This window comes from Xylona heveae (assembly GCF_001619985.1).
Source record: "Xylona heveae TC161 unplaced genomic scaffold L228scaffold_5, whole genome shotgun sequence".
NCBI lineage: Eukaryota > Fungi > Ascomycota > Xylonomycetes > Xylonales > Xylonaceae > Xylona > Xylona heveae.
The window spans coordinates 1,809,175-1,832,502 of NW_017264197.1; the positions used below are offsets into that span (position 1 = coordinate 1,809,175).

General features: G+C 48.3%; 7 protein-coding genes across 7 annotated transcripts; 5 read left to right on the forward strand and 2 right to left on the reverse strand.

The window, feature by feature from the left end:
- Nucleotides 1-510: 510 nt before the first annotated feature.
- Nucleotides 511-4,373, forward strand: L228DRAFT_253258 (hypothetical protein; the record flags this gene model as incomplete). The annotated part of the gene is made up of 7 exons (XM_018333737.1): nucleotides 511-625; nucleotides 815-1,086; nucleotides 1,153-1,511; nucleotides 1,567-3,599; nucleotides 3,656-3,749; nucleotides 3,804-4,068; nucleotides 4,278-4,373. The coding sequence occupies 7 exons, from the start codon at nucleotides 511-513 to the stop codon at nucleotides 4,371-4,373; spliced, it is 3,234 nt and encodes a 1,077-aa protein (XP_018188629.1).
- A 911-nt stretch (nucleotides 4,374-5,284) lies between these two features.
- On the forward strand, nucleotides 5,285-6,084 carry L228DRAFT_247521 (hypothetical protein). The gene has a single exon (XM_018332657.1). The coding sequence runs from the start codon at nucleotides 5,631-5,633 to the stop codon at nucleotides 5,853-5,855; it is 225 nt and encodes a 74-aa protein (XP_018188630.1). The 5' UTR covers nucleotides 5,285-5,630; the 3' UTR covers nucleotides 5,856-6,084.
- Nucleotides 5,927-6,648, reverse strand: L228DRAFT_142786 (hypothetical protein). Its single transcript, XM_018329192.1, has one exon. It carries the CDS (start codon nucleotides 6,465-6,467, stop codon nucleotides 6,054-6,056), a length of 414 nt encoding a protein of 137 aa, XP_018188631.1. The 5' UTR covers nucleotides 6,468-6,648; the 3' UTR covers nucleotides 5,927-6,053.
- A 181-nt stretch (nucleotides 6,649-6,829) lies between these two features.
- L228DRAFT_268434 (hypothetical protein) lies at nucleotides 6,830-8,496 on the forward strand (the record flags this gene model as incomplete). The annotated part of the gene is made up of 2 exons (XM_018335131.1): nucleotides 6,830-8,345; nucleotides 8,474-8,496. The coding sequence occupies 2 exons, from the start codon at nucleotides 6,830-6,832 to the stop codon at nucleotides 8,494-8,496; spliced, it is 1,539 nt and encodes a 512-aa protein (XP_018188632.1).
- A 1,059-nt stretch (nucleotides 8,497-9,555) lies between these two features.
- Nucleotides 9,556-10,032, forward strand: L228DRAFT_142797 (hypothetical protein). Its single transcript, XM_018329193.1, has one exon. The coding sequence runs from the start codon at nucleotides 9,597-9,599 to the stop codon at nucleotides 9,918-9,920; it is 324 nt and encodes a 107-aa protein (XP_018188633.1). The 5' UTR covers nucleotides 9,556-9,596; the 3' UTR covers nucleotides 9,921-10,032.
- Nucleotides 10,033-16,009: 5,977 nt separating this feature from the next.
- Nucleotides 16,010-17,259, reverse strand: L228DRAFT_247526 (hypothetical protein; the record flags this gene model as incomplete). Its single annotated transcript, XM_018332658.1, has 1 exon — nucleotides 16,010-17,259. A coding segment is annotated over exon 1 (466 nt), but the record flags the coding sequence as incomplete, so codon positions are not given.
- A 612-nt stretch (nucleotides 17,260-17,871) lies between these two features.
- L228DRAFT_261177 (hypothetical protein) lies at nucleotides 17,872-22,587 on the forward strand. Its single transcript, XM_018334311.1, has 5 exons — nucleotides 17,872-18,114; nucleotides 19,271-19,589; nucleotides 19,785-20,879; nucleotides 21,264-21,899; nucleotides 21,952-22,587. The coding sequence occupies exons 1-5, from the start codon at nucleotides 18,112-18,114 to the stop codon at nucleotides 22,095-22,097; spliced, it is 2,199 nt and encodes a 732-aa protein (XP_018188635.1). The 5' UTR covers nucleotides 17,872-18,111; the 3' UTR covers nucleotides 22,098-22,587.
- Nucleotides 22,588-23,328: the final 741 nt, after the last annotated feature.

Consider the following 23,328-nt stretch of genomic DNA (forward strand, 5'->3'; position numbering starts at 1 on the left):
GCGTGGGCCAAAGTAAAGACAGGTTGCTCTGCGACCGTACGTTGACTTCCTCAATGTTCGGAGATTTGACCTTTTCTGTCCTGATAGAGGCCCTGTCATATTCGCGTTTTAGTTGATGCGCCTGTTCGTTATGAGTAGCATAGGACGTGCTGACCACGACAATTTGTTTTAGAGTTTATGGATAGCCTTGTCCCAGTTATCGCAACCCTCAATTTGGATGCTGAGTCTAGCAAAGAATGGTAAAGGTAATCCAGCTGATTCCCTGTTGCCCCATCACTGATTTTGCCTGGGCATACTCTGCTTGGATTCACGTTGACTTCACCGCCATCTAAAGCATTTATGCTGTATCACCTGTCGCACATAAAATCCAGGATTTCTCTTGCTCGATGGCATCTCTTGAAACATTCCAATGTTGAGACCATCGTTGGGAAAATCGAAACGGATCAATAATAACCCGCATTTTTATTCGACGCGTCCGCTTCAAACACTTGCTAGGCCCCGTTGGCTGACATGTCTTCCGTTATTTACAAACAGGCCCATAAGATACTTCTAAACTCCTCCCAAGATATGGATCGGGATACGAACTATACATCTGATTCCCTCAAAGAGGAAGGCGGAGAGCAGGGTGAGAATTAAAGACTTCAGTGAAATTCGCACCACATAGCGGCTAATGTTTATGGCAAAGGCTCCAACGCTCACCCCGAAGAGCGGCTGCGCAAATCTCCACTCTCAGCTGCCGTGGATCGTGGTAGCCCAAATAAACCAAGAGCACCAGCAAACAAGTTAATACGGGAATATTTTGCGCACAAGCCAGCAACAGAACCCGCCTCTTGGCTCCACAAGCGGGAGATTCCAACAGCTACAGAAATAGGTGGACTATCGGACAATACGACAGAGATTGGTTTTGATGCTGTGGAAATCCCAGTGAATATCATAGACGCACCATGGAACTCGAAAGAAGAGTATCTCGAATCACATTACGAGCTCACACGGGAAGACGCTATTTCGCCATTGCGCGATGCTGTGGCAGAGGTTCGGGCAAACCCTCAAATGGGCGACAGTACAGATCTTTGCATATACGATCAGGTATTTTGTCATTGATAGAATGTTTTTCCTTCTAATGTCCGAAATAATGGCTGAAGATTGCCTCAGGTTCATATTATTGGATTTACCCTCTCTCCGCAAGGGCCGGCTGCTCGGGTGGCATTCTCCATGACCCGAGCCGGCAAGAAGGTGCACTGGGAACAGTCAAAGCGACTTCTCACTGGTAGCATGGTTGCGCTGTCTCCCGCCAAAGACGCATTTGAAAGTAAATGTGTGGTCGCTATTGTGGCTGCGCGTCCGCTCGCAGGGCTCACGCAATCACCTCCTGAGGTTGATTTATTCTTCGGAGGTCCAGAAGAGATTGAGCTCGACCCACAAGAGGAATGGATTATGGTCGAGGCTCGCACAGGCTACTTTGAGGCCTATCGGCATACTCTTCTCGCTCTTCAGAAGCTAATGTCGGAAAAGTAAGACAATGATCCGTCAATCAAGTTTGGTTAAAGACAGCTAATGTTTGAATAGGTTTCCGCTTACGAAGTATCTTGTTGAGGTTCAAAAGGAAGTCGGCCCGCCTGAGCGCTTACTGCGCAATGGCAGCGTCAATCTTAGTTCAGTTTGCAGTTCGCCGAAAGATTCCAGTAGCTATGCAAATGTCGATCTGACTTCCAAGTCTCCTCGTTTACCTCCGATGGATTTGGATAAGTCACAAATCTCGGCAATGCACCGGATCCTTTCAAAGGAATTGGCAATTGTACAGGGGCCGCCTGGTACAGGAAAGACTCATGTTTCAGTCATGGCTCTGAGAGCCCTTATTGCAAATCAACGAATTGAGGATGGTCCTATAATCATTACTGCTCAGACGAACCATGCCCTGGATCAACTTCTTCGGCATGTGGCAGCCTTTGAGCCTAATTTTGTTCGTCTTGGGGGGAGGACCGCGGACCAAGGAGTTGTAAAGGACAGGACACTGTATCAGCTCAGAAAATCTTTCTCCCTACCACCTCCCCCAGGGTGTATGAGAGCAAAGGCCATGCAGAAGATGCGATCGCATGCGGATTCACTGTCTGACGTACTCAGTCCTCTACATGAGAACTCTGGCACTTTTGACCCAGGGTTTCTGCTGAAGCTGGGCATCCTGACGCAAGGACAGGTAGAGTCACTAGCTCAAGGGGCATCCGACTGGGTACAACTTGGTCAGGACGATGGACCCGGTGGTAGCCTGTCTCGATGGCTTGGTGAAGACTTGCTCCCGTTCAAGCACGTCCACACTGCCCAAACGTATGGCATCGATTATGAAGAGGTTGATTTGGAGTTCGAACAATTAAAGGAGATGGAAGCAGAAACGAAGGCGATGTTCAGTGATGATTTGGAAACAGATATTCTCAAGGGCGGATATTTTAGTATCTCTGAACCATTTACTGGTCGCCAAACAGCCGGGATAACCCAAAACAAAGTTTCTCAAGCCTTGAAGAAACAAAATCTATGGGAGGTGCCTCAACGCGTCCGCGGTTTGGTCTATTGCGAGTTACAGAGAAGAGCAAAACAAGCTCTTCGGGCCTCTTTTCGTGAGGCGGCGAAAGACTATGCCGAGGCCGTTCAGCAAGTGAAGATTGGAAAGTGGGAAATGGATGCAAATTTGCTGAAGAGGGTAAGGGTGATTGGCCTTACCACCACAGGTTTTAGCAAATATCGAGCTCTGGTCGCCAGTTTACAACCGAAGATTGTGGTCATTGAAGAAGCGGCAGAGACTCTGGAGGCACCTGTTATTGCAACTTGTGTGGAATCACTTGAGCAGCTGATTTTGGTGGGTGATCATAAGCAATTGCGGGGCCATTGTTCTGTGCAAGAGCTCGAGGAACACCCTTACAATCTTGGCGTCTCAATGTTTGAGCGGTTGGTCAATAACCGCATAGAGTTTTCAATGCTGAGGTGTCAGCGCAGAATGATTCCTGAGATTCGCAAACTCCTCATGCCAATCTACGAGAATTTAAATGATCACCCCTCTGTCCGTGGTCGAATCCCCGTACCGGGAATGGGTGGGGTGAATTCTTACTTTTTCACCCATGAATGGCCGGAAGGATCGGACAATAACATGTCCAAGTGCAACCAGAAAGAAGCAGATATGATTGTTGGCTTCTTCGACTACCTTGTTTTGAATGGAGTCAGCGTCAACGACATCACTGTGCTTACATTTTACAATGGACAGCGAAAGCTCATTCTAAAGGGGCTCAAATCGCATCCTACTCTTTGCGGCACCTATGTCAAAGTGGTCACGGTTGACTCTTATCAGGGAGAGGAGAATGAGATTGTTCTTTTGTCACTTGTAAGAAGCAATGCAGGCCAGAGCATTGGCTTTGTGGGAGTAGAGAATCGAATTTGCGTTGCTCTTTCAAGAGCACGTCGGGGGTTCTATATGTTTGGGAATGCCAAGGCGCTTTGTCATGGGAGTGGGCTGTGGTGGAGCGTGGCGAATATTTTGAGGACTAATGGGCGCCGAATCGGCTTCAATCTTCCAATGCAATGCGAGATCCACGGGGCGAAGACGTACATTCAGGGTAAGATGACGAAAAGCATTCCGCGTATCAATGAGAAATTTACTGACGAGACCTAGATCCTATCGAGTGGAGTCAGGTGAATGGTGGATGTGGCCAGATTTGCGGCGGTTCTCTAGCATGTGGTCATATTTGTCCGCTCAAATGCCATCCGTGAGTTGAAAGTTTACCATCTTATGCCTCAACATCACTGATGATGAAATGCAGCTTTTCTCATAGCCGCAGCAATTGTGTACAGCCATGTAAAGAGATACTTTCCTGCGGGCACCAATGCGGAGAGCCTTGTTATATCCGACCCTGTCGCTGCCGAAAATGTAGCCGAGAATCACAAGGGCTCAAGTCCCGTTCAGCGACACCATCTCGCCAATCTAAATCCAGTGTCTCGGATGCATATCGGAAATTTGCGAATGGCGGCGTTGTGCAATCGGATCTTGTCCTGGAGGCTGCAGCTCAAAAGGCTCAACTGGCCATTGTTGAAGCTCGACAGAAGAAGCTCGACCATGAAACATCGTTGATTCTCTTTGAGGAGGACGTTAGAGGTTCGGAGACTTCTGACGGCTCAGATTCTGCCGGGGAATCGCCGTCCACAAGTCGCGACTCTCTTTCACACCACAAAGAAGAAGGCGGTTCTCGCCGCAAGTGGACGGAGCTCTATAGTCTTGGAAGGAATCAGGAGGTTAGATCTACGCCTACGGTGATGGAGCCAAGCTTACTAGACTGAGGTTGCCTACGGTGATCAACGACCCCTGGGAAATCTCAGTAGCTACCATGCGATGAGTGTGGCCCGATGAGCAATGGCATGCTTGTGCGATGTTGCGCCAAAGTGCAGCATACCTACCATGTTCTCGTTTGGCTACACTCATCGCATGAGTGTCTGAGTCTAGCTTTGGGTACCTAACCTTTGCATTGCAATTAATGCTCTTCTGACACTTTGTTGGTTAGAACTGGTAGTTTCTCACATTATCTTTATCTAGCTTTGGCACGGTTGCTCCCTTGGGCGTATGGCAGCAGCAGTACGATCACGGCTTGCACTTTGGCAATTCACTTTGAGCATGCTTCTTTTGTACTTTTAGCGAAGGGATTCTGATAGCGCTGAATTTTGCTGGCTTTGATCTGCTTCCAGCTTATTATCATCCAGATTGCTATTGCATAGACTGTCGTACTCAATCAAGAATCATCATATCAAGAATCTTACCTTTGAAGACCCTCGACCAGTCATCTGATGTAGTTATGCCTCATATGTGAAGATGTACGTTATCAGACGAGTTTAGCATTACCTTCTATTTACAGTTTATGCAGTCCTTGTAGACTTTTATGCAAGTTAACTTTATGCACCTCTGTTTTCATATTGTACACACGAACCACACGAAGCACTTCATCATTTACCCACCACTGATCCACACGTCCGATACATATTACCACCAGCCATAATACTCCCACGTACACGAAAACCTTTTGTAATATCTACAGGTATCTTCACTGTCACTGGGGATACCAGCGTAGACCTACACCTCTTTCAGAAGGCGGCAGGCCTATTTGTTTGAGACGAGACTTTACATCGTCGCTCCCTTGAAATCAGTTTCAGTTTTAAAGTCTTAGTATGCTAGTCTTTATTGAGCGATAAATAGTATTTGGTTTGAAACCTTTGACTGCCGGAGTAGCTCCAAGCTCCAACCGCCAATCTCCAAGCTCACATTATTCTTTTCTTTTCTGGTGGCTCGAGTGGGTCATTTACGATTCTCGATATCTGTTGATGTAAAACTAGACTTAACTCAACACATACACAAAAAAAACACAGATGATCTGTTAGTCGGCTGTAAAAACTTGAAGAAGTGAGTTAGTTCTTGAAAAGGACAAGTACAAAAAATATACCCACTTGGGAAAGGTAAGTGAATTGAGTGACTGAGGAAGTGAGCGAATGAGCAATGAGCAACTGAGCAAATGAGAAAATGAGCAACTGAGCAAATGAGCAAATGAGCAATGAGTAATAAACAACGAGGAACTGAGCGACCGAAAAGGTAAAGTACCATTAAAATGCGGAAACTACCTAGTACGGCGGAGAGGCATCGCGGCGTCGGGGAGTCACGGTTATCTCGAGGAAAGAAGGAAAGGAGGAAAAAGGAAACCAGACCTAATCGAGAAATATATTTACCTTTCCATCCCCAACCCACATCCCGGGTCCCACCATCCCACCATCTCACCATCCTACCATCTCACCATCCTACCATCTCACCATCCTACCATCTTACTATTCCATAATTCGAAACCGCCACGTATAAGGAACTTCAACCCCCAAAGAAAGATAAGTACAAAAAAAATAAAACCCCAAAAAAGGGAAGTACAAAAAAAAGAAAAAGAAAAAGACGGTTGCGTCTTTTAGCTTGTTCAGAAGTGCGGTTATATTTGGAAACTTGGGCGTGACAAGGGGAAACTAAGCCCAAGTATACAAAACTAATACTAATTCCCCCATTTTCCCTGAGGATTCAGGATGTGTGGGAAGGGGGAACGGGGGGAAGGAACGAGTGTATCAGAGGGCTGGACAGGATGGAAATAGTGTATATAATGTGGGAAAAGTTCCAAGGGAACGAATTTTTCTTTTTTCTTCCTTCTTTTTTGAGGGAGAGAGAGAAGGCGAAAGAAAGAAAGAAAGAAAGAAGAAAGGAAGGAAGAAAAGATAATAAAAAATATAATAAAAAAAATCGAAAGATTAGATTCAATTTGGAAAAACGAAACGAGAAAAGGAAACTGCGCACTATTGCGGTGGCTATCCCGAACATCGAAAAGGGAAAGCACAGTGGACGATTCAGAAACGTCAAGGTCGGGAAATTGGGAAACCGGAAGAGAGGTAATCATAATCAGGTAAGCTGACATTATATTTTTCTTCTTCAAGTTGAAAGAAATAAAAACGAAAATGAAACGAGATATAAAACAAGGATATATTAATTTGATAATTGGTTAAAATGAAATTTGTGGGGGAAAAGAGCAAGGCTGATATTCTGCGTTACAGAGAAGTGCCAAAAAAAAAAGATTTTAACAAAAAAAGAGTCATTTTAGGTTCCCGAGGAATATCGCAGCCCATGTGAGTTCAAGTCATACGCACCGAAGAATGAGAAAATGTTAAAACCAATGCAGATAGCTGGTCGATTTCAATACAACAATAACTAACAGTAAGTCGATATTGATCGGTCACAGTAACACAAGTAGAGAACTAATCTTGCAGATTTTTAAAAGCCATGGATTTCTGCTCGGAGTCAACGAGGGTGCCATTCCAGACCGGGATGAGCGCGGAAGAGCAGATTGATGAAGAAATGACAGATATAGATGAGACAGAATGGGAATATAGAGATGATTTGGGGGAGTCTGATACTGCTAATTTTACCAATGAGTTTGGGACTCTTATGAACATTGACGACTACGCGGAAGAGCAAGACAACATGGATGTCGACATTGCCTATCCCGCTGCCGGCGATAATGATTCCAACGGCAGCCTGGCACCCACGTCAGACGTGGACGATGATGATGTGACGGAGATGATACTCGACCATGACGAAGGCGAAGCCAGTGGTCGAGAAGAGACCGACATTGCGGATTCTCGTGAAACTGTCATCTCTTGGCTGTCGAGTGTCCCCACAGCAAACAGCTCGTCGGGGCCCAATGTTACAGATACCGGCATATTAATTGACTCAAACGGTTCCACAGACCGGGCCGAAGAACAGCACAGACAGCCACAGAGCGAGAATGTGGAAAGGCGAAGGCTTCGCCGGATACGCCCATTGCGAAGATCATCTTCCGTAGCAAATCTGTCGGTGGCTTCAAGCTCACCTTGGAGCTTGTCAGCTGTGTTGCGGGTGGAAGACAAGCAAATCACCCCTGGAACAATGATTTATACCATGATTTCTATCGCATTAGAATTTACTATCGTCCATGCGGTGGAGTTGAACAATGTCTTGGAAACCTGTCAGAGCAAGGATCCAAATATGGACATATCCTCGCATGATGTCATACACAAGTTTCGACAGATTCTTTGGGAGTCGCTAGCGGAGATGAATACTTCTGCCGACTACGTCCAGCTGATCATCGGCACTTTGAGCAGGCTGCGTCCAACCGACGAGATTGTCAGCTATTTCAATACGCCTTTGCGGCATTCGATCATTCACACCTGTATCCGGCGCTTGCAAGACGAACACCGAGACGCAAAGATCAGGGCAAAGAGGAAGGAGCCTGCAAAATTTTGCTCAATCGAGCACTATACAGTTTTCAGAATGGAAGAGTTGCGCATTCTTTGTGAGATGCAAAAGCGCAACATAAAGTTGAGGCGTGAACAGATTGACGCAGCTTGGAGAAAGGCGCACAAGCGATCGGAACTTCATCCGGAAAGTCCTTCTGAACTGCTTCGAGAGCAGATGAGACCAGCTGGAAAGACGTTGTTCTTCGATGATCTCATCGACAAGTCGAAGGCTGAGCCGACGCAAGAGAAGTGCGAGAGATTGGGAGCGTACTTCAGCATGGGTGCAGAGCAAAAGATGAAGTTGATTGGCTCTGTGAGCAATGTGCTTGTCGAACTCTGTGACATGGCGGGCTGTTACCGTTGCGAGCTCAGCCCCTCTCTCCGCCAGCGCCTGCGGAACAGCGGTCTCACTGAAGCGCAACTGAGAGACGTCGATGAGTGTAGATACCTCAAGGAAGTCTTCTCCAAAGAGATGGAGAGACTCGAAGCCGGTCAGCGAGACTGGATCAAAAGGACGTCAGGTAAGAAGTGGACTTGGCCGCGGTGGAGTGTGCCCCGGAGTCCTCGAAGAATCTGCACCAAAAATTGTGACGGGGCAAAGAAAAATGCGCTGAGGAACCCACAATTATGCGATACCTGCTTGCTCAAGACGTGTCCGAAGCCGAACGGTGATCACACTATTCCATAACAAAGGAAAAGAGGTTTGGATACGAACCCCGGCGGGTAAGGCAGACTTCAGATATGCGAGTCAACCGGGCGAAATGCAAGGCTTATGGGCATCGGTTGGACTCAAATCATGATCATTTTGAATATATCATGGAAATGACGGTATTGTGCATTGCACTTTGCATTATTATGCATGTTGGCTTGGATTATATCATGAGCAGGATGACAGGCAGCGTAGGGAGAGCATTGTGTGTTCTGAATTTGAGGAGCTCCGGACAACGACGAAGCTCAGAGCGTAGAGAGCCCTTAGCAAGGCAATCAGTCCTATCGTTGTTCTGAAGTGTCAGTAAATTATCATCAAGCAATGCAATGTCATGTCTATTTCGTGCTAGTGACGTGTGCGAGGTGTTCGATGGGAGAAGCTACAATACTCGTCGTCACAAGTGGTGGAGGTTCCCTTGCAGGTCAAAAGTGGTTTAGCTCCGCAACGTCAGGCAGAGCTACTCGGAGGAGTTAAATTGGAGACGCGATGACGACGAAAATGTCAACAGCTCTACCTTGTACCCATCAAGTGGGTAGCAGTGGAGAAAGCTATCGCTCAAGGAAATATTGTAAATCCGAAGCAATTGAACCCCTAGCTCCGCCCATGAAGTCCCGATTGTCATTGGAGAGGAGTGGAACTGGACAGCGGGACTTTGTGGAAGATTCGGGTAAATGGATGATTGAGAGGCAATGATGCAGTACCCACAATAATACGTTGGAGAGTGTACTACGGTGTTAGTCTACCGTGGGAAGTAGCTCTTCTGCTCACGCCATGGCTATATCGATAGCGCAATCAGGATAGTAGTCGTCTCGACGACTTTGGCTATACGAGCCATGTCTTGGTGGGACTTTTTGTTCGGTTCGAACACAAGTGGGTTGTCATCAACAGAGTAATGTATCTAATTCGCAAATTGAAAGAGAAGGGAATCCACTCCTAAGCGCGCTGCTCCTCTTCCAAGAGTCGATGATACTAATGGACAGTGCGTCCTGCTTAAGCACGGGTGACCAGTTCTTCCGATGGTGGAGCTGTGGAGCAAACTACGGTGCCTGTCTGTCTCTCTCGGATGTCCCGCGGATGGACGGCGAGCGGGTCGGTAATATCGGGAGACAAGGGGGCCCTCGGGGCAGACAAAAAGCATCCAGTCAACGAGTCTGTAGCGTGCTGCAGCGGTCATGATTTGGGTCACAAGATTCGCCGTATGATGATCCTTTCTCGTAGCGGAATGGCAATATGGCCAATGCTCTTCGGTAGGACGTTATTATTCGCCTTTATCCTCATCAGATCGTCTGTGGGGTGCGTCTTTTCGTATACGGTAGGCGAGAAACCAGCTGAAATGATGATAATCATCATGACACGCCAGCGCATGACAAATTCTGCCTTGTTCTGATCAAGCTCGATCTCACGAAACAACCAGTATCAGACAGATCCAGTCTGTCGGGTCACTCTCACTATGGGTTCGAATTACCCCCCTCTTGGGCGTCTTGAGATTGGCCGTAAAGGGGGAGTCGCTGAGTTCCTGGTCAGGAACCATTTCACTTCAGATCCTCAGTCTCGCAAGGGCCGGGAGCGTCCGGAAAGCAGGGCTTCCTGGTAACATCATGTGGTCCGAGTCTAACAGCTGCGCGTGCGACATGATTTGATAGTAAAAAGCATTTCAGTTCCTCGGATCCATTGCGTATCTACAAGGTGTTCCCTTCTTTTCGTGGGGAAGGCGGGTTCATTTCCACAAGGGGTGAGGGACTGCCATTTGCCAACATGCGCAATCGGAAATACTTTGACAGTTCTATGAAACCGCTCAGTCGTCATCATCAGTTGGGTTCTGTTCGGTAATCAGCACATCACCAAACGGGATTGCCTTTCATCTCTTGACGATAATATAGGAGATAAGCATTAACCCACCAAGTAAATCAAAAGGACCTGTAGAGTAGCCCCGTCTCCGATTCTAGCAGTTCTTAGATGCGGAATTTTGCCGCTGGTCCAAGACGAGCGCGGCACGTTGATAGGGAATTGGCGTACCTAACTAAAAGGCCGATTGAAATACATAGCGTCAGTGGCTTTTCAATCGTTTGTCTTGACATAATTATTGCTTTATGGGAAGAGCTTTACGACACCTATTCAACGTAATTATAGACTGACAGTCATATCTGAACTAAGTCAGTCGTTGCAGATACCCACCAGTCTGGTAATAATACCATTGCGTAAGACGAAATGAAGCCATCAAAGGTTGGCTCTCTTAGCTGCGGCGAAGGAATTTCGCCAGTACTACTTTGGGAAGCTGCGACATAGCCAGACCGTGTGTTATCGCACTTCGCCGAAATCATTGCTGCCGTTCCCCACTTTCGCTTTGGCGCTTGATGGTGGACAGAAATCATCTGCACATACTGCAAAATTCCAGTCCTGTACAGAGTAATTGATCATGATATGAGTCCCGTTCTCCACAGGCTGAAAAAAGAGGAGAAAGAATAGCCTCAAACGAAGGCTCGATGAATGTCTAGTTTTCCGCTCTATTCAAGTCACACTGGATCGACCAACTTGCAGCCTCTTCCGTCATCACATCTGATATTATTAAACCCAAGACATTACAATCATCATTACTCACATCAATCACACATACACCACCCTCGGCAGAGGCCCCCTCCTTCGCGTCGACCCGCCAGACTTTCTCATCAGGAAAGGGAAGGTTGCCGTTGAACCGCTCCTCGCCCGTTATTAGAGGCACGGGACCAATCATTGCGTCCCGTGTCAGCCAGTTCATATAAATTCCAGACCCTTTTTTGGCTGCTCTTTGACGTGGGGGGGGTTGAATAGCACCAGAGCTGCTATAGCAGAAACTCATGAAAAATCACGGGTACGAGCTGTCACAATGGCCTTTTGTGCAACAGAGGCGCCTGTAGAAAGCCTAGACATGTCCTACGAATCAGCTCTCCTTGCCTCTGTCTCACTAAGTTCTCATGCGAGTAGACCAGCCACGGCGTTCTGTGATCGCTGAGCTTCCCAGCAACCTCATGCGGATGACCTTGTATCGCCCGCCAGACTGACACGAGAATGAATCCAAATTATTGGTCTGACAAAGCTGCACGCGCGCCGCGTCGTGCATCGCGTATGCACGTAGGAAATTTCCCGACTCGTCCCTTAGAAGGGCACACTTGGTACGGGGGGTCCTGGGGCGGTCGGGAAGGGGAGATCCCGCCATCCGAATCCTTGATTGAGCAAACCTAATCGAAACGGATTTGCTTAGCAGAAACATTGTCATTTTTATCTTGGCGTTGCAATATTTTATCTATTTACTTTATTTTAATTAAATAAAAATGTCGTTTAATTAATTTAATCTTAACTGATGAATTTAATTTATCTTTTATTTTAGGTTTTAATTTTTGAAGCTTCCTTTTTAAAACAACATTATATCACCGCTCTAAATATGTCCGGTCCGACTTGCCGACCGTGGTCTTATTGGAGAAATTAATTTAGTTGCTGAAGACAAGCCCCTGAATAGGTAGCGGTTCGACGATTAATTCGGGACTCGTCGAAATCGGATTGAGAAAATCAGCCTAAAATATTTGATTGGAAAAAGTACGACTAGGAATGACAGAATGTGGATTCATAATTTCTTCAGCATTGAAAAGCCAATGTGCCATCGGTGCAACTTCTGTTCCTAGAAACAGGATGTTAGCCATCGAAACATTATTAATCTATCGGAGTATCTCCTAATAACTGTACTGTGGGAAAGAGAAAATCCCATCTGAACGGTTCAGCCGCGTATTCATATTACTATGGCGTACGCTAGATAATTGTTCTAGATAGTCCATAATCCGTCGCTTCTCCCACAAGAAGGTGGGTAGCTCTTTTTTTTTTTCTTTTCAGACACATTTCTGGGAAATTGATAATGGTCATTCTCTCTTTTCATTACAGAGAAAAGTTTAGGACGCGCAATCCTGGGTTCTCAATAGCTATAACAATTGTTACACAGAAGAGGTCCGTAGCATCTGAGACATCCTCGCTCGCCGCGTGGCAGGCCATGTTCCAGATGCTGTGAAAGGGCTTGGTCGCTGAATACAGGGCTCGGTAGGGTCGCTGCTTGCTCTCACTGATCTAGCGTCTTTTCATCAACGGAACGGCGCTGTCCAGCACCAGACCTTGTTGGCCGACGAACAACGGTCGCACAGACAAATTTGACCGTTCCTTGCCAGGATGGCGTCTCTTCCCTAACCGCCGCCATTCTGGACAAGCGCTCTCGCCAGGATGTCATCACACCAGGGGACCAGGAAGGAGCTCTGGGCTAACTATCCGCGGTCCCTCTGGCCCCCTGAAGCGCTCCCCACAATCGGGCGGGCAAGGGTGGACAAACTCGAGTTCTCACGACGCGTTGAGGGTACATAGCACATTCTTCAAGCCTTTCGAATGCTGCCCATAGTCCGTTAGTATAAACTAATCAACCATGACACCATTCACAGTACTGAAACATGCAGAGAGAAGAATATGGAACTAGAGAGACGCATTTTATAGACTTGGACAGCAACCTTGGGCTTGCGTTCCTTCTGCTTGATATCATGAGTGGCCCCGTCGCTTGAAAAACCGGAACGTTTCTTCGATCAGTCGAATTTTGCCGCCTTCCTGATCCGCGAAAAGCTTGATTCCCACACCTTGATAAGATGCCATGTTACATTTCAGCAACACGGATTTTCATGCCGGCTCAAAGTAAAGGTCGAGCTACGTAAGGTCCTGCTTCGCATAAGTGGTATCTAAGGTCTTGGATTAAAAAGAGATTCTAGTTATCTCGATGTAGATTATGGACAACTAACCGGTCAGTTAACGCTTAGCCTACTCGCCGCTGGTCACGTTTAACTGGGTCGGCCCAGCACATACTTAGAGGGGCCACCAATCATCACCGGGGGTACCCGAGCAGTTCGCCAACTATTCCCTGATCCATCGGTCTACTTTAACCTGTGGAGATTTCACATTCTCTCTTTCCACACTCGTACCTTAATTGCTCGGAAATGAACACACACTCTACGTTTGAACAGGAGATCAAACAAGTATCAACATAAAATGTACTGGTTAAAATGCTTACCTTACCTCTTTGCTCTTCACGAATAGTTTAAACATGGGTTGCACAGCTAGCCATTGCTAAGACAATAGGTGCATTACAAACACGATGGGAGCATTGCTTTTCGCCCTAGTTGGCATCGCCCGTCAGCAGACTCTGTAAGGAACGGACTTTCTGCAAAACACCCCGGGCGCACATCAGGACCGTGCATTCTCCCTTTTCAGGTAGGCGATAAGAAGATCTAAGATATAAGAGAGCCGATGCAAATGCCGAGGCGGGCAAAAGAAAGCATTGACCAAGGCACCACCCGCTTTGAACGGGGGCCACGAATACTGCCTGGAGCTTGATTGCGGTTGGCTTCTGGGCATGGCTTGCCCTCGCCGCAGCCTCTGTTTTGAACCAACGTAGACTTGTGTCTAGCTTGCAAATAATTTCCCTGTGTTTTTCTCTTGCAGAAGGTCATTACGGAGGTTGAGCTGCAGCTTCCTGAAACTTTGGGCGCACCTGCCGCTCTTCAATAATAATAAGAAGCTCCCCAAAGGGGCAGCACTTTGGCCGAGAATCTGCCGGTCATGCATGTTTCAATAGTACGGCGGTATTATTCTCACCCATTAAACGAAAAAGCTTGATGAGCACATGCTCCCTTGTAACCAGATATTGTCTGGCGAGCACTACGCAGTATAGTTCTATCTCTCCGGCCAGCATCCCATCTAAACTATTCCCCGCGTCTGCAGCCCGGTCAATATCCTTGGAGCTGCGTCTCGCCAGTCCATACCATCGTGGAAGTCACAGGCAACCTCTAGAACGAGAAATAGGTGAATCTTAAGAACTGAACAGCTTGTGAAAGTATCAGGCCCAGCCTACGCTTCAGATTCAGTCTTGTGATAGATCTCCGTTCGACAGGCAGGGGTCGCACTAACGGTACATTGTGGTACTTGTCAGGTGCACCCCTTCTTTGTCTGACTTCCCCGTGGCAGTTACACCAAACATGGCACGCACGTGAGAAATATCGCCCGCGCCTCGTTTTTCTGAGACAAACGCACTCAGCAGCTTCCTTTGTGTTTTGATGGGGGCCAAAGGGGCAAAGTATCATCATCCTGCCGACCCTCCAGAAGGAGGTAACAAAGCGACATATTACGATGATCATTTGCGTCATCGCCATTGTGTGACAAACAATAACCCAATCATTGACGTACAATCAAGGCTCTAACCTCCGTCAATGACTACCCCATCAAAATATAAGGGAATTGAATTGCGGAATGCGCCGTGACAACTTGCCAGCTTCAACCGCTAGAGCGGAGCCATTCTACTTTCCCTATGTTGAATGGGGGCATAATCTAGCTCAGTTTGCATATTGTGCTCTTTCTGTCTAGAGATTTCTTCGCTCAGCTTAGTTGATGGGGAAAAGGTGTCCCCTAGGGATCGTGATTATTGATGAATACCACGGCATAGGCGAATATGGGAACATTTAGCTAACAGCTTCTCAGCCCCATTGCTGGTGCTTTTGACGGAGCCTCCGGAGGTCTTTAGGCCGTCAAACGACCCACTCCTCGTAGGCGTCCTCGGCCCCGAAGCAAAAGACAGAGCGGCAGACGAGGACGTAAGTACCTTCAAGTCTCTGGCCGATTATTAGCTTTGTGGCCCAGCGCTCCTTTAAGGCAGACATAACTTCGGGACGCTGAGCCCATCAAGGAAACGCGTCGCGGGGCTTTGACCCGAGGGAGGTTAGAGCGACCGTTTGGCCCTTTGCTAAGTGAGTAGACGGGTTACTTAGCTGTCCGGAGTGAGGTGACGGGAGAGTACGAGTACTGCGCCAGGTATGTTTGAACGAGTCCAAACCCGAAAAAGGAATCGCTTGAACGGGTTGGCCGCGTCGTCGCTCTCGATCGCGTCAACCCTGGATCCTTGACCCGTCATCCATCCCGTGCCTTTTTGTCTTTTGGGCAACGACGATTGACTACGGAGTAGAGAGTTACTACTGGAGAAAGAGCAGGTAGACTTGCGCCTTCCTTGTTCTCGCCCTCTGATCCACTCCAAACACACCCCGCTAGTCCATTGCCACCCTTGCTCGATCGCGGAGTTGTGTGGCCTGAGATGAATTGGATCAGGCAATGGCGACGATGAACGATGGCACAGCAGATGCGCGATAGTGGGGAGGCGTTGCTCTTTCTCCTGCTGCCGCATACAATTGTCGCTTTCGCTGACAAGTAGATTGTGCGTGTGGTTAACGGAGCTACCTAACCCCGAGATTTTACGTCCGTGGTAATCAAACCAGAAACCGTGTTGTAATCAAGAAATTTGCCATTAGTAAACGACTTGAGGAAGTCGTGGTGACGGCTGCGGACTCTCCCACCGATTGCACCCCAACCATTGGCCCGCGACAAAATTCAGCGGGGAACTACTAGCAATCGACGACGCAGGAGAAGAAAAGAGGAGCGAATAAATGGAACTATTGGTGCCTCCGAACAAGATTTCTCAAAGATATATACTTGTGACTTTCTTTCTTTGGGAGTTGACGGCTAGTTTTCCAACCACTAACGGCGAGCATTGAGTTTTGCTCTTGCCCAGATTGTGCTTTCGTGCAATAACGATGCGCGAAATAACACTGAGTGATGGTTAAGAATAGATACTGCTCCAGTGCAAAGTTGGTTTAGCACAGGGCACAAGTAACAAAGCGACCGAGTTCGATCCCGCTTCGTCCCATGGCCCATTCTATTGCTCTTTTTGATGGGCCTGTTTTTCCCCGACGGTGCGGAACTCGGCCGACATGAGTCGTGTCTTTGGGCGTTTTGGGCAGTTTTGAGTTTATTTCACCGAGGCGTCTGCGTAGTGGCACCATGGCACGCCTCGACCACGCTGCTCATTTCCCCCAATCAGTCTGCACTTGATCCAAATCTCGTTAGAGGGCTGGCAGTCATCCCTCAGCCATCCACTCCCTTTTACCCACTTTCTCTTGTAAATTAATTTACACGATCGTATCCCTGCTCCATCGACCTTTCCTCTTTTGTCAATGAGACCCACGACCGCGATCGAAAGGAAAGAGCTCGATTCATTCTCTTTCTTGCGATTCTTTGCTCCGTTGCGCTGCTTGCTGCTGCTACGAGTCACTACTGTACCTCTCTCTCTCTTCCTTCCCCATCTTTTGCTCCCTTGTCCCCTGCTCTCGCTCTCGCTCGTGTCCTTTTTTTCTTTCTTGCTCGCGCACACCCACGCGCGCGCGCGCTGTTCACACTGTGCCCAATAGCCATCATCATCACAAGGTCCTGGCTCGTCCATCTACAGTATTTGATCATCATCAAAAAAAACAAGAGCATCGCAAAAGAATCCACCTAACCCTCGTCCCCCCGCTTTTGATGGAGCTCTTGATGCAATAATGTGGCTCCTTTGCTCTTGTTTGGCCCCGTCATCGTCCCCCTGCTGCCTGCCCACACTCTTAGGAACCCTCCTAATCTCTCCGTCCGTCCTTCGATCCGCCTACACACCCATCTTCCGACTAAACCCACCCACACCCCAATATGCAGGCTCGGCCGCCATTAGCCAAGCAGAGAGCTCTTTGGTGCAGCGCGGATGGCCGGGTTCGCGTCGAGCGTTGACCTAGGCTTCCCGCGCGGCGACGAGGGACCTGGTCCTTGAGGGTATAAGGAAGAGCCGGCTCCTTGTGGCGGACGATCCTGTAAGTCTCAGCATCCGTTTTTTGCTGGCCACCCCCCCGACCATTGAGGCCGATTTTTTTCGCCGTGCACTTGCGTTGTCTGTGTGCCCAATTCTTCTCTTTCAATCAACGTACCTCCAGTCCACATCTACTAGACACGGCCTTGCATCTCTATACGCCCGCCACCCTTTTGCCCCCCCGCCCCCCCGGCGCCAGCGTTTTGCATCTGCATCTACTTGTACTGTACATCTGCATCGGCATTCGGCATCAGCGTCAAGCATCCGCGTCTGCGCCTGCCTCTTCTTGTTCCTCTTTGTCATTGTGCTCTTGGGGCCCTTTCACCACTACATCATTACCTGAGCGGCTTACTGCCTCTCTTAATTATTATTTTCCATTTTTCCCCCTTCACCCCAGCCCATCGTCGTGCTTGCAGCGTACTCCTCGACGCGTTCGAGACGGATTCATCCTTGCCCTGTTGCATTTCTTGTTATTTGTCTTTGCATCGATCTTGCGTTTGAGGCGTGACAAGTTGCGCTCCATTGGTTTTTTTCCCCCTTGCTATCAGGATCTTCCTATCTGGACACGGACTCGCGTTCGTATGAGGCGCGCCGTCTACCTCAACCACCACCGCCACGGCCGAACCACCAAGGCGAGCACCACCACTATTACCACCACCTTCTTCACCAGTGGTGCTATTACTGCTGCCACCAGCGTTACGATTACACCAACCTACGCCTGTTAGAGCCTCTCATCTGCGGTCGCCGCCTTTGAGGTACCTACCCTTACAGCCCTTTATTTTCTCTATTTGGCTTTTCCTTCCCTTTTCCCTTGTCGAGCTTCTTTTTTTCTTGTCCCACCTAACGTGGGTTCACGTCTCGCTTCATGGTATGACCCTTTTCTTTTTTCTTCTGGTTCCCTTTACCGAGACCCTATTTCGGAATGGGTGAAACTTTTCTGCACAACCCAATCTCCTTCTGCTTTTGATTGCGCACCTATTCAAGTCAGTCATTTGCACACACACACACACACACACACACCACACGCACACCACACACACACTTTCACCCACACACCCCCCCAACCCACGCTACTCTCCACGCTACACCGCACTCTTTTCCACGCAGAGCAAACTGTTTGTCTTTTCCTTGTTCGCGCTACCCCCAAACCACCACCACCCAAGTCTTCCCGCACTCACGTCCGCTCTTTCTTCCCTCTTGTCTTTTTTTCCCACACACAGACACATCATTACCCGCGATATCCTATTTATTCTTTTTTTTTTTTTCTTCTTTCATGTTACTTCCTCTTTTTACTTCCACCACACATATACACACACTCCACTCTACACACACACACACACACACACCTACATATACACCTACGCACACGTCTTTTCAAAACATCCGCATACGAAAAACAAACACATATGCTGCACCGGCTCCACCTTCTCTCCACCTAGCACAACTGCCACCACCCCCGGTCCACACCACCTTTCCCTCGTCGTTCCGCATCTATTTACGCCCCCTATCCCTGTTCATCACCTTATCCTGCCGAACTGCCCCGACTCGCTTGGCATCTTTTCCCTCTCGAGGTGCACTTATCGGCTCGACATTTCCCCCCAAAATCCTCCGCGTCCAAAGCACCTTGTCTTTGATCTCGCCGGCTCCTCCACTCACCCCCCCCCCACCCCTTGTCCCCTGGTTCATGAGTCTGGCCGGCGGCTCATTGCCATCTTATTGCGCGCTCTAGCTCTCTTCCCCCCCCCAAGCTTAGTTACCCTTGAAGCTCTCTGCGCCGACCACCGAGGGGTCAACAATCACCTTGTTCACGTCGGCTCTTCAGTCGCGTCTGTCGTTACCTCATTGCACCTTCTCATTCTCCTTCTTCACCATTTTTGTTCGCACCTGCATTTGAATTGCATGTTGGCTTTCGTGTCGCTGGTGTTCTTTCAAAGTTTGCCGTCTTTGGATTCGCGCGCGAACGCTGCTGCTTGTCATTTGCCATTGTCACTCCGGGGAAACTGACAACTCTTCAACACAAACAGCATCACCCCCACCACTCGCAGCAGGGCCCCCCTCCGCCGTTGCACATTCAACATTCTCGACCTCCTAGCATTGTGCCTCCACAGAGTCAACTCCCACCGACTCAGCCGCTGCAATCGCATCACCAAGGCGCCTTCAGATCCCCACACGCCGCGACTCACGGGCCGTCGCAACACGCGCACCAACCCCCGCCTCCCCCGTCATCGTTTGCCCAAACCCCGTCAGGACCTGGCGGACATCAGCCATCCGAGAACGCCTTCTTCTCGGCCCAGCCTAGCCCCTACAGTACTTCGAGTGTAACGGGTGCATATTCGTCTGCCGGTAAGGAAAACACATTCTTCTCTATAACGGTTTGCACCAAATGCAGAGCCATGCGGCGGGTTGCGCCTGCGAAAGGAGGCGATAACACACTGCTGCTGCTGCTGCTGCTGCTGCTGCCAACGCTTGCGCGTTTGTTCAGATACAATCCTGACCTGCAATGATATGGACTGATCCTCTTTTTGTCTTTGCCTATAGAAACACCTGATCTAATGGCGGCCGCACATATGAATCGCCCGGCGTACCCGCCCATCTACCATACGCCCCAGTCCAACTCTCCTGCATCTGTTGCGTCTCCGCAGAGCCATGATCAGCATGGCCGGAGCTTATACGCGCAGCCTCCTCCGCAACTTCCTCACACCATGTATGCCGGATACCCGCAATATCCGCCAATGGCACCGACCAACCCTTCGCCGTACGCTCAGCACCCGGCGCCCCAACAGCACCCCTTGAGTTCTCAGCCGCTCCTGATGTCACATCCCCAAGCGCCGCCGCAGCTGCAACACCCGACCACACACAGTCCAGTGACGGCGGCCATGAACCAGAGTCCTCGCACAAAACTGGCCCAAGCTCCTCTGCAGCGTCCTCCTTCTGGTGTTGGAGCATCGTCGACACCAGTCAGCGCGCCCCCTTCAAGTGCGAATGGTGGCATGCACGGAAACCAATCGAACAATCCGGCTGTCAATCCAAATGCCGCGCCCGGTCCGATCCCAGCGACGACTCCGCTCGTGGTGCGGCAGGACAATAATGGCGTCCAATGGATTGCGTTTGAGTACTCTCGTGACCGCGTCAAGATGGAATACACAATTCGATGCGATGTGGAGTCGGTCAATGTTGATAGTCTGAGCCAGGAGTTCAAGACGGAGAATTGCGTTTATCCACGCGCGTGCTGCGCCAAAGACCAATACCGGGGCAATCGTTTGGTTTATGAGACCGAATGCAACACGGTGGGCTGGGCTTTGGCAGAGCTAAACCCCTGTTTGCGGGGCAAGCGTGGATTGATTCAGCGTGCCGTGGACAGCTGGAGAAATAGCAATCAAGATCCGCGGTTGCGGAGCAGACGCGTACGCCGAATGGCCAAGATCAACAACCGAAGGCAGGTAGCGTCAACGCAGCACCCGAATCACATGGCTGGTCCCAGTGGTCCTGGTCCTGCTGCACCTGTGGCGACTCCTGCCGCTGGCAGTGCGCGACCCGTCCCTGGGCCGCCACTGGCAATGGGAGGTGCGCAATTGCATCACCACCATGCGCAGCATGATGCTACGGCTCCAGCCGGCAGCGAAGATGTTAGCGGTATGTTTCACCATGTGCAATGAATGCTGTCAGCACATATGCTTTCAGTAATTTGTTTCCCCCCCCCTTCTTTTTCCATTCCTTCTTCCTTTTTTTTTTTTTTTTTTTTTTTTTTGGCTTATTGACAAATTTATCGGTTTGAGTGTGCCATGATCTTTTTTTGATTTTCTGCTATGTGGAAGGAGAGAACATATTATTTGGACTGTGAAGCGATTGAGCATGTACAATATCTTCTCTCGTCTTTTTCTCATTTTCATTTCATTATCCCGGGGCTTGTAGGCTAATTTGTTTGATTCCCCCGCATGTGTTGGCTATAGCTCATAATCGCTACTATTACAATCTTGCATCGGACTATTCACGAAACCTTCCTAACGCATCAAACAGTTGGATCACACAACAGCGGTGTACGTCATAATCAAGTCTTTCACGGCTACGCCAACTATCCGACCAATTCGAGTGTAGGCCCTTCCATGCCTCCCTCGGTCCACGATGGGGTCGACCACATGAGCCGACATGGTGCTGCCTCAGCCCACGCAACCGCCACTGCTTCCGCCGTTGCAACCAAGTCCGAGGATGACGAAACGGTCGCACTGTTTGGAGACGTGCCCGAAGCCAAACGTCGCAAGTTTATTCTAGTAGATGACCCGCACCGTGGCACCCGCGTCCGAGTTCGCGTTACCCTGGACCAGGTAGAGATGAATGAGATTCCTGATTCCTACCGCAAGACGAATTCCGTCTATCCTCGGTCATACTTTCCCATGCAAATGCAATCGCCACCGAGTACTCCGAGAGGCAGCCGCTTCTTTGACGATGAAGAAGATTCGGGTGAAGATGGACCCACCAAGGGCCGGACAATTGTCCCTGTGCCAATGCTCGACGGATCCGAGGTGGATGTCCCTACCCCCTGTCTGGGGAAACGACGGCGAAGCAAGGAGCTCACATTGAATGACATGGGATACCGGATGAGCTGGAGTCAAAGCAGAGTCTTTGCAGGACGGACCATTTTCCTTCAAAGAGCTTGTACGTTTCGTTCTATATCTAGATTTGTGGAATTGTTACTAACATGTTGCAGTGGATGCGTATCGGAATAAAATGAGAAGCACCATGGTTGCTGCGGGTCAAGACGTGTCAACTGTCCCACCGCATTTTGAAACCCGAGTCGGCAAGCGAAAATGGATGGAGCGAGATCGTCGGAGCAAGCGACATTCTTCGCCTTAGGTTGTGAGATTGACATGTGACTTTCGGTTCAATGATCTGTGATATATAGCATTTGAGACATTTGCGCAGGAAGCTTTATCATCTCGGTTTTCTTTTTCAATTTTGTTTTTGTTACACCGACTTGAGCTCATTCAGCTTCTTCGATTGTGTTTATTTTATTTTATTTTATTCTTTTCATTTGCATTGTTCTATTGCACATTGCAGAGCGGAAATATGGGTAACCGGACTATAGTTGTTGGCATATGGGCATTTGGGACGGATTTGTTTAAAGGATGGGCAAGGAATCCAATTCATTTATTTTATTTTCATTTATTTTTTCTCCCCTTTAGAGCAGAGCGGAAAGCGGGCATGTTGAGTTTTCATTTTTCTTGTTTTCCCGTGTTAGAAGAAGCATGTGGAAGTGCTTTGTGTGTGAAGATGATGAGCCTCGTTAACCGGGTTGGTGATAATGTTTTTCTTTTTCTTTTTCCCTTTTTTTTTTTTTTTTTTTTTTCTAAATGTATCAAACAAAGATTGTAAAGTTCAATGTTGCTCGGGCAAAGATGGGAAATGTATGTATGCATGTCTGTACGTTTGAATGTCTATATTTAACTCATTGTGGCACAGGTAATGAATTGCAAGTCTAGGATAGATTCCTGGGAAACTTTGTAATGTAATGGGGGCAGTTGTCGAGTATTATATCCTTTTTCATTTTATTTTATTTTTCCACTTTTCTGGTTTTTTCTCATTATATATTTATATACGTCTTTTTGTTATTTATATCTTATCATTTCGATCTTAATTATCAACTTTCTTTTCCTTCTTCTTATTCCCCCCCGTCTTTTTTATTTTTTCTTTGAATTTTTGTCCCCCAGCCCTTTTATTTGTCGATTGATGACCTGATAATACTAATTTTAGTTTACCGCCTCTCTCTGTGTCCTGTATGTACGTGTGTGTTGCTAGGTGGGTGTACCAAAATGTCAACCACATATACTAGTACTACCATACTAGCTCATGACTCTGCTCCAGGAGTAGCCTCTCTTAGATTGCTGGGTCATTGAATCACTAGATTATTAAATCATTAAAATACAAATCACAATATGATCAATTGAGATGCAAGTAAAAGGTGTGACCATCTTATGGTATTGTCATTGACTAGTTAACTTGTCTTATCAATGCATCAATGCATCATAATCATATGTTCATAAAGTGGTTAAAAACTTGACAAGTTGAGATTGTATAACAGTGTAAT

Excerpts from the sequence above, each read along its gene's own strand:
- L228DRAFT_142786 (XM_018329192.1), bottom strand. The coding sequence starts at position 6,467 with ATGTCAGCTTACCTGATTATGATTACCTCTCTTCCGGTTTCCCAATTT.
- L228DRAFT_142797 (XM_018329193.1), top strand. The coding sequence starts at position 9,597 with ATGTCCCGCGGATGGACGGCGAGCGGGTCGGTAATATCGGGAGACAAG.
- L228DRAFT_247521 (XM_018332657.1), top strand. The coding sequence starts at position 5,631 with ATGCGGAAACTACCTAGTACGGCGGAGAGGCATCGCGGCGTCGGGGAG.
- L228DRAFT_261177 (XM_018334311.1), top strand. Across the intron at positions 19,590-19,784 it reads GGGTGCATATTCGTCTGCCG|AAACACCTGATCTAATGGCG; the intron begins GTAAGGAAAACA and ends CTTTGCCTATAG. Across the intron at positions 20,880-21,263 it reads CGGCAGCGAAGATGTTAGCG|TTGGATCACACAACAGCGGT; the intron begins GTATGTTTCACC and ends CGCATCAAACAG.